Source organism: Microcaecilia unicolor, chromosome 3, assembly GCF_901765095.1.
Source record: "Microcaecilia unicolor chromosome 3, aMicUni1.1, whole genome shotgun sequence".
Lineage (NCBI taxonomy): Eukaryota > Metazoa > Chordata > Amphibia > Gymnophiona > Siphonopidae > Microcaecilia > Microcaecilia unicolor.
Genome location: NC_044033.1, coordinates 302897468 through 302911726, shown reverse-complemented (window position 1 = coordinate 302911726; position 14259 = coordinate 302897468). Strand labels below are relative to the sequence as shown.

Below are 14259 nucleotides of genomic sequence, written 5' to 3'. Positions count from 1 at the left end.
GAATATCCAGCATACGACAGAAAATGAAGTTGGCAACAAGCGGCGATTTGTGGATAAAGGGAACCAGCGTTCAAAAGGCCAATTTTCAAAGTAGTGGGAATGGGGGGAAGGGAAGTGGACAGGTTTGAGAAACCTGAAGGAAGGGACTAGGTAATTTGACGGGAAGTAACTGGGAATGGAGCAAAATGAGGATGTGCTGTGCTGGTGGAAGCGGGCTAGGCAAGGCCATGTGGACGGTGGGAGCAGGGACCGAAGGCAGTAATGGCAAGGGAAGGGCAGCGAGTAACAAGAATGGGGAGAAGGGAGGCTGCCAATAAGGCACAACCTGCTCCTTGTCGCACTCAGGTAGACTTAAATTAACACAAGAGAGCGACATCACCTGGCAGCAGTCAAAAGGGGGAGCAGAGGAAAATTGGGCAAAATGCAATATGAAGAGAATAACCTGTAATGACACAGAGAAACAGCATAAGGAAAACAGTACAGGACATCAGCAGCACTAATACAAGTGCCTTGAACCATGTGATCTTAAATTAGTGCAGGAAGGCGACATCACCTTGCAGCAGTCATGGGGGGAGCAGAGGAAAGTCAGGCAGAGTGCAATATGAAGTGAATAACCTGTAATGACAGAGGAACAGCTCAAATTCCATGCTGGGTGGGGGAAGAGGTGGTGGCTAGTGAACCGAGACTGGGATGAAGAAGAGAACCCTTGTTCTAATCAAACAGCAACAGAAATATTTTGAGTTGAGGGCAAATTCTAAAACATGCCTATTAGGGTGGATAGCAATGAAAAGACAAACATAGGAGCAAAAAAAAAAAAAAAAAACTTGAGAATGGTATTAGCAGCAACCTGGTATGAAACTGTAGCACACTGAAAAGAGAAGAAGTGTTCCACATTCACGACTGGAGAAATAGATTGGGAATATTTGGGGAAATGGAGAAATGAACTCACAACCAAGGAGATCTGACAGGACAGGAAAAGTGTGTGTTTACTTTGTAGTAAATGGTGGAGGCAGAGAAATAATAGGGGATAGAAGGAGGAAGTCTATATATGTGCTTAAGAATCTGCAACACAGAGACTTGAGGGGAAGTAGGTCTGGAAGATTTTGTGCTGAGTTTTCCCATTCCAGGAATCAATCATGAAGCTGAAGAACTGTAAGCCTACTGGACATCTGGTTCTGAGAACCAAAGAGGTAAGTGGCTTGGATCTGCTGCTTCCTAGCAGAAGCGGAGATATCCAATCCTTGCTTGATTGTTGATAAAAGGTATTGCAACTTGGTTGTCCATCTAATACTGATATATTTTGGAGAAGGTGAACGAATATTCCAATGGAGTAAATTATTACTTGGAGCACTAGTCAAAGTCTGCTCCACATCTGAATAGGGTCTCAGCAAAGGTAGGAGTCTATGAAGGCTCAACATCCAATGTTGGAGACATCTGTTAGGACTGAGAAATAATCAGCCTTAAAAGAACAACTGCAGTTAGGTTGTTTTCAGATGTCCACCACTGCAGCAAAGTGGATGAATTGAAGACAATGCATATGTTACAGTCCCTCTGGAATTTAATATTTCATTGAAACCTTCTCATTTTCAGTCTTTCAAAAGTGACCACATGTACTAGGTCTCAGCCAAGAGAGTGGAAGAAATCTGAACTGTGCAAACAAAAACCACCAGACTGCAGGCAATCTAAAAGCTAAAAGCATTTGCCTATACTATATCTAAAGTAGACTTTAAGAAGGGAATCTTGACTGAGGTACAAGACTGATTTCCTGAAGCTGATGAAGCCTAAACTCTATAGTAGTCAAACTATTTTATCTCAGAGATAGAACTAAGCTTTGGAAAAACTAAATCTCACTTGTGCAGATATGCAGCCATTAATACAAGACACTTGGTAAAAACTCACGGGTTTAATAAGGATGCAAAAAGGAAAGACCTTTCACCCATTAATGGTCCATATGGCACCCTTCTGACTCAAGTCTGAAGTGGAAAGCAGAGACAAATTAAGAGATCTTCAGAAGAGCATTTGTCTCTCTCCGTAGGAGTGAAACCAGAGGACAATGCACCGGGTTGCTAATATTAAAACATTTGACAAGCCATTTCTGTACCCCTTAATGAATTCATTGAAAATCTTTTGCAGAACAATTACATTTGTTTTGGAAGAGGTAGGGAAGCAGACTAAGATGACCCACCTGCTACTCTGCCTAGTACTGGAGCTTACGACATTGGCAGCTAGTCTGGCGGCCATTATTCAGGAGAAGCTTGAGGTGGTGAAGTGCCAGAGAGTCTGTGGCTGCTGATGCACCAAAAAGAAGTGTATCAGCACTGTCTTTGGCGTAGACAGCGCTAGAAACAGATGCACAAGCTTGAACATAGGGATATACCCAGGGCTTTTTTTTGAGGGGGTACTGAGTACCGGCACCTTTTCCATTGTCTACTAAAATTGATCCATGGTCCCCAAGTTTTAATGAAAAATCTCAGGCTCTACACACCAATTCTGCCTTGTCATAGATTCTGTGACTGGTGCATAGGGCCTGGCTATTGTGGGGTGGGTCCCTCAGTAATTACCCCACCCCTGAAGCGTGGCCTGGCATTTGAGTACCGGCACCTTTTTCGCTAGAAAAAACGCACTGGGTATACCCCAAGGTTACTTAGCATGGATGTATCTGTGTTTGTTTTGCATCTCTGAGGTGATCGTAGAGGACATCTTCACTTCAAGCCTACACAAATATTCAGGAGACTACATTTTAGTCCTGGCAACCTCCAAGCAACTTTTCAGCATTAACTGATTTCTGAAGCTGCTCCTAGACTTCTGAAGCCACTGTGCAGGGAGATGAATGAAACACCAACGAAAGAGTATTAGCTGGAATATACAAAGTCAAACCAATTTCTGTGCACAGAAGCCCTCTCTCTTGCTTTTGCAGTCTCTCCTCTCTCACATACTAGTTTCAAAACCAGTAAAGGTCTTTCTGGGCTTATGGAGATATACAATAATAATGCTTGCAGTCAGCTTAATAGTAATTAAACATTTTGAGCAAGTATCAAAATTTTGGATCTCGTTGCACACTGGGGAAGGACAGCAACTTTGGTTCATGCAGAATGTTTCAACCAAAATAAGGAGACCACTGAGCAGGGGAAGGGCTAAGCCTGGTCATAACTCTACATCGCATTCTGAGCTGTGGGGTAACTGCTCCATCTTGACAACATGCAATGTCATCACCTGTTTGTGCCCAACTCAGAGGCTGATGCAGAAGGCTATGCAGTAGAGCTGGCTAATTTTACTGTAAAAGCCATGCACTAAACTGTTGCAAAAATTCCACCTTATATAGTAAAGAGTATCCAAATTACTTTCGCATTAAAATCAAGGCAGTAATCCACATGTCATTGCAAAATGTCCCTGTTCCTATCAGTGCATGAGCAGTAATTTGCTCATGCACCGAAAGGAATGGGGGACTTTTTTTTTTTTTTTTTTAATAAAAGGCTGCTGGCAAAGCCCTGTCAAGCAGCTCCCAATCTGACCTCTCCCCTCATCCTACTTAAAAGGACAAAAAAAAAAAAAAAAAAAAAAAAGATAAAGAAAAAATTCCCTTGTGTCTAGTGGCCTCCCTGGTCCAACACCCTCCCCCCAACTTTGAAAAAAAAAAGTTGAAATCCCTGGGTATCTAGGTTACCCTCCAAACCCCTGCCACCCCTCCCCCTGGTTCTCCCAGAACCCCACAAACGTTTACCTTAACAAGGGCAGGAGATATGCCATCCTCAAAAATGGCAGCCCCAATCCCTTATTTGGTAGTGTGAGCAGAGACTACCAGGATTTTACGCTTCTAAAAGCAGTACCTAGACCAGAGGTGGACACATTAAAACTGGCCCTGGGATCCAATAATCCCCATGTGTTTTGACCCTGGGCATGCCTCCTGCCTCAGAACCTTTTTGCTGGCTCCACAAACAGCTGTCCTGCGAACAGCTAACTTCCATTGACTCAAAAATCATGCTCATTAATATGTATATAAACAGAGGAAAAACAACTGTTTGCAGGACCAAAATGAAGGCGGCATGTGAAGACAATGATCTACTTTCTTGCCATCTAGGCAACCTCTGTAATGGTACCACCCTGTGAATGCACAGTTCCCAAGTGTCCTTTCTATGTAGTTTGGGAGACTGAAGTTCCAGCCATGGTTTCTAGATGGTCTGCTTTAGCTACTACATCACTCATGTGTACAGCAGCAAAAGTAGCCTTGAAAGTGTTGCTGCAGGCTCAAGCTGGAGTCCAAAATTCTGGCTGTCCTTTGGTTCAGGATGCGTTTCTTAACCCAGGATGATTAAAGTTTTAGAAGCAAAGAAACTCTGCTTTGGGATTATTTTTTCAGCTATTTTGTCTCTTGGTTCAGTTTTCTTTTTATTTTTCATATAACTTTTCTTTGCAAGCAAACAGCTCTTATGTGGAGCTCTGAACGGGTACAGGCAAGAACAACTAATATGAACCATTGAAGAAGAATTAAATTAAAAAAAAGTGCTTGCCCAACTGTATAGAATCCTAATTCAACAGGAGGGGCAGTTGTGCTGTCATGAAAACTCAAAGCAGGCAGCAACACAACAGAGAATACAGCATAGACAGCAGAAGAGTGGGCTATGGAGAATAAGAGATTTCTGACTCTTGTGTAAGTTTAGATAAAAACTATTAAAACAATTAGAAAAAGGTGGAGGTGAAGAAAGGAGACTTAAGAGGCTAAAGGAATTTACATCAATCCCTAGTACTGCTACATAAACTTGACTTTCATCTGATAGCTTTTCTAAGGTCACTAATTTACACATTAAAAAAATAAAACGTCTACTGCTTTCTCATTAAAATCCTCCAATAACTTATATGGTACCTAGAGCCCTTATACCTTCTAAAATGTAAGTTGCCATAAAGCAGCAATTTCTAAGACACTGTTACTCATGACAGCAATGGGACTGTGATTAAAGAACTCAGAAAGTTAGCTATGATGGCAGCAGCAAGCATGCAAAGATAAGCATTCATACCTGTTGTGCATCAGTGTCAGACTGGAATGTAATGTACCAGTTATTATTGTGAGCAAACTCACAGCCAATCACTTTTGGGCAGTTTGCATTTTTGAACAGCGCCTTAACCTCCTGTAACAAGGGTCAAAAATTCCAAGTTAACTTTGCTTCCCATTTTCATATATTTGACAGCAAAATAAAAACTTAGTAAAGACAAACAACAAACATGCAAATGTCTCTTAGAGTTTTCTAATTCTAACTCTGCAAATGCCAACTTACTTCAACTGGCGTTGTCTCTGGTATCTCTCTGAGAATTATGATGCATCGCTTGTGGTTTGGTCTTACTTTTTCTCCACTCTCATCAACTTGCACCAAAGGGGATGCTAAAATCAGAAAATAAATCAGCTGAATTTGGGAACAAAAAATACCATTTAAATTAGGACAACAGCCAACATATCGTAATAAGCATTATTACGAAAAACTCTACTCTGCTTTCTATCATGGAAATGAAAGGCAACTGGTATCAAGATAATTAAGGTATTCCTACAGGATAGGAAACATTAGGAGCTAGACATTCATTTAGTGGTAGAGCATGCAGGAGACCTGGGTTCAATTCCCAGACCCACTTCCTGCTCCTCAGAACAAAGATACTGTGGAAACAGCATTCAACTGCCAGGGAAGTGCACCTTGGTCATGAAATAGTGCCGACACCTACTGGCCAGACTCAGGATGCACACATATTAGGTGTAATGCTCAGGCAGTTGTGAATGAAGCCAAAAAACTGGAGAAAACTACAAGGACACAAAAAACATAACTAGTTAACTAGTTAGTGAGTCTTGTCTATTATAGATTGTCTCTGATCGAGTTCTCCGATCTACATACTATGGATGCATGCATGCTTTTGTGATTTCTCTCCTCAATTATGCTAATGTGATTTATATGCTGGACTTCCTAGTTCTCAACTTCATCAACTTCAGATGCTGCAGAATGCAGCGCTTTATTTTCTTTGTAAAGCTCACAGGTCTGATTCTATCACCCCTCCTTTGTCATCACTTCATTGGCTTCCAATCAAATATCAATCTTGGTTTAAAATTGTCTTACTCACAAAACGCTTCAATGTGGCTCTCCAGCCTACCTTTCTTCACTTATTATTCCTTTCACTCCTTTTCATACCCTTAGATCACTTGATTATCATTTTGTTCTTCCTTCTCTAAAGCAAGCCCATTATCAGTCTACCCATCACTGTCCTTTCCTCACTTTAAAGTTCTTTTAAAAACCTACTTTTTCCCCCCCTTGGTTTTGGTTTTTTACCTCCCCTTACTTAGTGCAGGTTGCTGGCCACCGGTTGCCTGTCCAATTATGCTATCTGCTTGTGTGTTTGTTCTTGTATGAATGTTTCTGTCCTATGGATTTATGGAGTTCTTTTCTATGAACCGCTATGATCATTTTGTAGAAGTGGTGGTATATTAACATTTTTTAATAAATATAAATAAGTAATATTCACGGCTAGATATAAGTGGAATAGAATTCAGCATGAGAAAGAACTACCTACTATGGAGATAGTGCATGCAAATTTATCCCATGCATATTCACTGTGGATAGCCTGAAAACTTGACTGTGTGTCCAAGGACTGGGTTGAGAACCCCTATGCTAGACCAAAACCTGGAAAGACGATGAGAAAGATGGGATCACATCATGCAGGGCAGAAGGACTTATAAAGAACTATGGAATAGAAGTTTGGTGTAATATAACATAACTAATCGTACTAGAGCATCACTACATGCTAATGACTGGTTGAGGTCTGAAACTACAACAAAGCCATTGAAAGTTACATCACAGTCTGCAATATTCTCAATACTGTCTGCAACATACATCTAAGTACTTCCAGAATAAGGCTCATGTCTGTGGTCAGTTTCTTGATTCCTTCCATATTGGCTATCGTCCAAACTGGGACAAACTGATCACTGTCCATTTGAGACATCAAGTACAGATCCTTGGATAGATTCTCACTATTAAAATGTTTAAAACAAAAAAAGAAAGAAAGAAAAGTTTTTGTTAAGTTCATTACAAGCTCAACACACAGGAGTGATTCAAAGACAGAGTTCTAATGCTGCCTGGTTCCCTCAGATCTCATAATCTTACAGGGTCACTGGGTCAGTCAGCACAAAGGTGGACCAAGAAGCACAGAAATGAAATGAGAATAGATGTGAAACAGAAAGTGACCAGAGGCAAGGAAAAGGAAGAACAGAGGACACAGGATGAAACAGGAAAAATGGAGAAATTTCAGGCACTGAAACCACCATAGAGCTGGCTTTATACCCTCCCAGTGCGCTACTGTCATCACAAGGAACCACAGCTGCTCTACAATTATCTTTGATTTAGACGCAAGCTCCTAGAAATTATTTAGATCCCAAAGACAGCTATAAGCGGCAAGGGTGAACAGCAAAATCAGGTAATCACCCCAACCTTCAGGAAATGGTTAAAGTTCTCACACTGCACAGCAGTATGAGCCATTCCAGCGCTTACTGTAAATGTAGCTAGTCACACTTAAGATGCTGGAAGCCTCCACCTATACTTGACCAATCTAAATACATGCAAACTAAAATAAAACCAAGAGTGGCTCACTACTCCATGAAGTCTTAATATTTCCAAAAAGGTAAAGATTGGAAAGCAAAAAAAAAAACAAACAACTTTTGCCGCTGACTGTTGCCAGCCTGGAGTTTCAGAATCAGACATCTAACATCTTTATTAAGAAATGCAATACAGAAAGCCCACAAGAGCAACCGTTGAGATTAATCTGTGCCCAATGTATTAAACTAAGGGCTCCTCTCCCATCACAAAGGGATCACACCAGACTAGTTCCAGCATGTTTGAAAAGCTTTAAACAAATACATTGAGCTAATATAACTTTGTTCTACAATACCGTGAGAAGCAGAATTCCAGCCGTTTTCTTAAACATTCTCTCAGATCTTCTGCAGAAGCAGTCTGTTCTATGGCAGTACTGCCTTCACCTGAAGAAGAGAGGAACAATGTCAAAACTTACAATTTCCTTTCCATCTCCCAAACACTTGCTAATTAACCTTTACAAAGTACAAATACACCAGTGAACTTGGATAATTCTAAAGTTAATCACAGTGCCAACTTTCAGAAAATACAGAAAAATCAGTGTGAAGACTTTAGGGTAGCTTCAATTCTCAAGAACCTTTGATCTGGTAGAAAAATTACTTACTTTGATTTTTCCATTATAATTCACAATCACTATTTAAAAGGGGGAAAAAATTAGCCACATAAAATGAAATGGGTAAGTAGGGTTTAAGCATAAATGATCTATTGTGGATTTCAGCAGGATCAAAACTACTGAGTTCTGCCACTGTTCCATGGTTTGTAACAACCCAGCACTAAAATATCTGTTAGCACATTAAGGTAGAAACATTTCATCTTTAAAATGCAGAGACAACAAATATTTGTTCATCCTGTTGGACCACAGTACAGACTTATTTGCAAATTGCATCAGTACAGGATATACACCAACAGCTTCCCGTGCTTTTTTGGATGGTGTTCACTATTTAAAGCAATGAGTGTTCCAAGCCTCAGTCTGGCGTTCCAGCTGCCTCTCTGGGCATTCCAAGCCTCATTCTGAAGCTTCAACTACCTCTCTCCATATGTTCCAAGTCTCATTCTAGTACTCCAATTGCCCCCCTTAGTGCATTCCAAGCCTCACTGAGGAATATCCAGAGATTTTTTAACTACACTCCTGTAGGGATAAATCAAGCCCTGCATATGGCAATATGTAACACTATGAACCTGACAGACTTAGACAAATGTTGGTTCCCATGCACAAGTTTTTTCTTGAGGCAGGCCTCAGGCTAATTGCTGACAAATCAAGACCGAAGGCAAAAATAACTGTTAATAACAACCTAGCTTACGGAGACTGGGACCTCATGGTCAGAAGAAATCAGCTTGCTGTACCCAAGGTTTTGTTGTTTGGGCCCCTTAAAAAGATATAATATTGGAAACCCCCAGAATAGCTGTTCTAGTCAGCAGAGCACCAAACCAGGGAAAAGGATATAAGAAGTCCTCCCTAGGCATAATGAGGTATGCTGACTTACCTTGTGCAGTTCACGCAAGAGCTGCTATCAGTCCGGCATGAGCCAGCCACATGATGAAGGCTCGTTAATTGTGGCATCACCTGCTTGCATGCTCCTGCTCGGCTGGGGAGAGCTACTACCTGCTGACTGGGGTTGCATGGCTGAGGACAAGATCATCTGCTGCCAACCAGAGAGAGAGAGAGACCATCTGCCAACGCAGCTGTGTTGCCTGCTTCATCCAAAGAGATTCAACAAATTCCTGTCTCCATCTCCAGGGTGGGAGAGCCTTCTACATCTATCAGGTTGAATATTTCTCTTTTCATAGTGCCTTAGGGAGTCAGGTGTCCTAATATTCAGGACTGTTATGTGTGCAAGCTCTTGGGCTTGCGTGAATTTCAGATCTGTAGGAGGCAAGTTAATGATCCAGCTAATCCCAGAGTGCTAATTTACCAATTTGTGTTATTTTTATACCTTCCCTCTTTGCCTGTTCTCTACCTGAGGCATAGCAAATGTGATTAGCCCTCACAATCCTGCAGGAACCCACTGCAACTTCTTCCATGCCTGCAGGAATCCCTTGGGTTCTGTGGGACTCCCACAATACTCGTTCCCATGAAGCTCTCAGAATAAGAAAGAAGTCTTAGGTTTAAGACTCAGGACAATGGGAATAGAAACTGCACAGTAGTCCAAATCATCCCTCAGGTGACATCTGACAAGCAGGTGGATGTGCACAAAGTTCCACAAGCAAACCGTATTCTCTGTTTCTCTGCCAGAGGAAATGTCACTGCAATGGTTAGGAGAGATGGAAAGGGAGAAAGAATAGAAAGGGGAACTGAGAAGAACTTTAACATTGGCTGGAGTGGGGGGGGGGGGGGGGGGGGGGGGGGTGGAGAAAGAGTCACTAATTCCCCCTAAATTTATCTTACAATAATCCAAATGTATAGTCAGTTCTTAGGGCACATTCAGCCAGTCAAGATTTCAGGATATCCGCAAAGAACTTGCATAAGATAAATCTATATAAAAATGGAGCCAGTGCATCGCAGATATTGTGGATATCCTGAAAATCCAAGTAGGCTAAGAACTACTGGTTCAGATCGCTTAAATTAACACACCTGTTTCTTGACTGCAGTTGTCTGATTTTGGACAAATTCTTTTCTTTGTTTGTTTTTAAGAACATAATAGCCATACTGGGTCAAACCAATGGTCTATCTAGCCCAGTATCCTGCTTCCAACAGTGGCCAATCTAGGTCACAAGTACCTGTCAGAAACCCAAATAGTAGCAACATTCCATGCTACTGATTCCAGGGCAAGCAGTGACTTCCCCCATGTCTGTCTCAATAGCAGACTATGGACTTTTCCTCCAGGAACTTCTCCAAACCTATTTTAAACCCAGATATGCTAACTGCTGCTACCACATCCTCTGATAATGATTCCAGAGTTTTTGTTTTTGCTCCTTTGAGCTTCCACCTTCATCAGAACTGTAGCATTCATAACCACCTACAGATTCTTCATGGGAAAGGGAAACTGGTTACTATCAAAGCAGTTTTATACAGGTACTGTACTTATTTTATATCTGGGACAATGGAGGGTTAAGTGGTTTGCCCAGAGTCTCAAGGAGCTAGAGTAGGAATTGGCTCTCATACCACTGCACTAATCATTAGGCTACTTCTCATGGACGAGCACTATGAGTCAGTCACACAATGGTGACACCATTTAATGAGCCACCAAAAGATATGCTCTCCCAGAACTCAAAAAAAAAAATTTTTTTTTAAATAAAATTTCCTTTTGAACATGTGCCAGTCAAACCCACTACGTGTAGTCAGTCCACTTCCTACCACAGTTTACATGGTCTGCCCTGCCTAATGGACAAATTTCTCCTGTTCTCCCTGTAACATCAGAACCAAAAGAGAGGCGGCACAAACTCCCCCCCCCCCCACCCCAAAGATGACAAACTCCAGCTAATAACCTGAAGAAAAGAACCAACCACAATGGCTGAGTTTAAGCCAGGTTTTTTTTTTTTAAATAAATGTGCAGCCTGTAGATGAAAGATGAATGAGACGTGTGTCTGATGCTTCAATCCTGCTCTCTCTGCCTGAAGATGACCCCATGAGCCTGGAAAAACCAAGTGCATGCCCTAAAGCATTTTCTGGCTAACTTACCCTGGGGGGGGGGGGGGGGGGGGGGGGGTTCTACCATCCCAATCATGCATTTCAAAAAAAGAGCTCCTCTTGGCACAAGCTACCTACCCCTCACTCACCCAGGCAGTAGTGTGCTCTTCCATTCCATCCCACCTCATTCTCAGCTCTTCTAACCTCTGGCTCAGTAACGGATCTGCCTCCTATGATGTTGCAGCAGATGAGTTGCTTCCTATACCTGCCTCCCTCCCTCTACCATGCTGGAAAACACCTCCTATGGGGTTTCCACAGCCCGGAGCCTACTGCAGTCATGCCTCCTGACTCTGCTCCAATTGAAGCCATGCACTGGCGCTGAAGATTTTTCAAGCTCTACCCCCTTTAAAGCTACACAGCATCAGTGATCTCCAGACCTCCTTTCCTGCTAACCTCTTGCTGCAGCCCACAAGCACCACAAAGAACAAGCAGCAGCAGTTGTAGCACCCAAGAGCACCTTTGTTCAGACCTGAAAGCAAAAAGACACTATTGCAGTTTCTGCTCCTCTCCTTGGATGGACTATCTTAGGAAACAGAGCCTCCAGGCATTGCCCCTCCTCCTAGGACCATCCCATGAAAAACACAGGAGTTGCAGGCACTACCACCCTGCAAGGATCATGAACTGGACACCTGGAAGTGGATGCCTATGTCTGTCTCTATCTCTCGCCCCCCCCCCCCCCACCCCCCAATCACCACCATTCTGCCTCACCAGTACCCCATGGAACTTTTCAACAAGTTTGTGGCACAGCATTTCCTAGCACAGGCAGTCGTGCCCAACAGTTATGGCTGATCTGGATCCTCCCTTCACCCACCGCCTGGACTCTGTGGAAGTGACCATCTCCTCTCCTCAAGTTCCTTTTCAGATTCCTTCTTTGAATTATGACCTCTCTGACAGGAGTGAAAACCATGGCTCCAGAAGCCTGCCCTGGGAATCTGACACAAAGCAGGTCTTTTAGCCGCCGAAGTATAGGTGCTGCCCTTTGGGCGCCCACACACATTGGCACAGATTATTGTCCTCTCTCTTGCATGAACTAGCTGAAAGGCTGGAATAGGCACTGTCCTCCCTCACAGGCACCACCTGGGGCAGCTATGATTTCCCTTTTACTCAGAGGACATTCCTGCCCACAGAGTTATGCTTCTACCAGCCCCAGCTCAGATCTCAGTCAGTGGTGGTGGTGGTGGGGGGGGGGGGGGGGGGGGTATGTGGGGGAGAGAGAAGAGAGCGTGAGAGAAGAGACTGCCCTCAGCTCAGATCCCAATCAATGAAGGGGATAATGGAGGAGGAAGGTGACAGCCCCTGCCTTATATTCCATCAGTGCACGGAAAAAATTATGTCTCAACTGATTTCTCTTTTAGTCCTACCAGACCAGTCTACATCATTGGAATAGTTGTGTCCATTGACCAGTGGATGGAGACAGAAAACGAAAGAAATTCCTTGTGAGTCACCCTTTAAGGATAACGTGCAACCACAGGAAGTTCAGTATAGTAACATAGTAAGTGACGGCAGACAAAGACCTGAACGGTTCATCCAGTCTGCTCAACTGTCAAACTCATTATCAATTCATGATTAAATTCAACAATGAATGTGATATGAAATACTTGATCGTGGTCTTTCTTTGGCATTTCTAGGATAGACCATAGAAGCCCGCCCAGCCCTTTCCTTACATTCCAAATACTGGAGTTGCTGTTGAAGCTCACTCCAGCCTGTTTTGTCATTTGTAGGGTACAGAAACATAAAAGTCTGCCCAGCACTGTAGTTCCCACATAGCTGGTTATGGACCACCTGATTTCTTATGGCTGGTGGGAGAGAGGTACATACTGCTGGATGCCTGAGCAGCAACGGAGCTGGGACCTCATGTAGTATACCATATGAAAGGGCACCTTAGCACCTATGCTCCCGAGGCAGTTGCTGTAGAAGTTAGGACAGCAACTAAGCACCAAAGCAGCCAAATAACTGCACTGGGTGCAGAGGCCGCTGAAGGCTAGAGCTGGCTACTAGCATAGGGCGAAACCCTAAATCTTAGAAGAGCAAAGCAGCACAAAATGACATTCCTGGTGTGGCCACATGTGTACATGACAATGTACTACTGCCAAACCTATGCTGAAGGACTGGGTCAGAAAGGACTGGCTAGAAATACAGTTAAGCACATACACAGCCATAGTCATAAGCAAGAGGAAACATAGGCCCCCTGTTCCATCGCTGGAAGCCGACATAGCTATGGCCTAGTGCAGCTCACTGAAGAGGTTATGCCGATCAAGAGAGAGAGATGGAGCACCCAAGCCATGGTACAGAATTCTACTATGGCCACCCCTGTACAGGTGATTGCTTGCCTCTATAGGTCAGAATTTCAGTAGCAGAGTCAAGTTCTCGTTTGCTGCTATCAACGAATTATCAAATAAGTGGCAGTGGTGTTGACATAGTGCCTCACCAGTGGCAGAAGATTCCAACAGTGCTATGCTGCCCACTGTTGGGATACAAGTGGTAGTTGAAGGTGATGCAGCTCGTATCAGGGACTGCAGAAGGTGACGCAGTGCCCCAAAATGGTTACTGACCTTGAAGCCGTGCCACAGCTGATACTGAAGCTGTAGCTTGCCACTTAGTGCTGTGGCTGTGCCATGCGGTAGGCAGCAGCTGTAGCTGTTCTACACTGCTGGCTGCCGCCATTAAAGCTGTGCCCTGCAGTAGAGTGTTTTCATGTAGCTGACTGTAGTTGCAGAAGCTACAACGTGTAGCAGGCCGCTGCTGATAGAGTCAGTCTATGTAGCTAGCTATCGTCAAGGCTGAACCATTTATCTGGGTTCAGCAGACCACCACTCTCTGGCACTGAATATGCCCAAGCTGTGTTCTGCAGCTGGCTTCTACTGGCGCTGTGCCATGAATCAAATGAATGTGGGTGAAATTGGGACATGCAGCAGGCTGCAGTTGCTAAAGCCATGCAACTGGCTGGTGCTGTGGAAGCCAAGCCAAGTCATATCCTGTAAGGGGCTGGCACCACTGAAGCTGCACTGGCCTGAG

General features: G+C 43.4%; 1 protein-coding gene across 2 annotated transcripts in view; it reads right to left on the bottom strand.

Moving 5' to 3' along the window:
• Positions 1–14259, bottom strand: part of LARP4 (La ribonucleoprotein domain family member 4) — a 184458-nt gene that overhangs the window by 101533 nt on the left and 68666 nt on the right. For both annotated transcript variants that reach the window (XM_030198258.1, XM_030198259.1), the window contains exons 4-7: positions 7915–8002; positions 6864–7000; positions 5271–5374; positions 5013–5123 (exon numbers count right to left, since the gene is read on the bottom strand). In XM_030198258.1, the coding sequence (XP_030054118.1) occupies positions 5013–5123; positions 5271–5374; positions 6864–7000; positions 7915–8002 (440 nt within the window). The remainder of the gene's footprint in view (positions 1–5012; positions 5124–5270; positions 5375–6863; positions 7001–7914; positions 8003–14259) is intronic.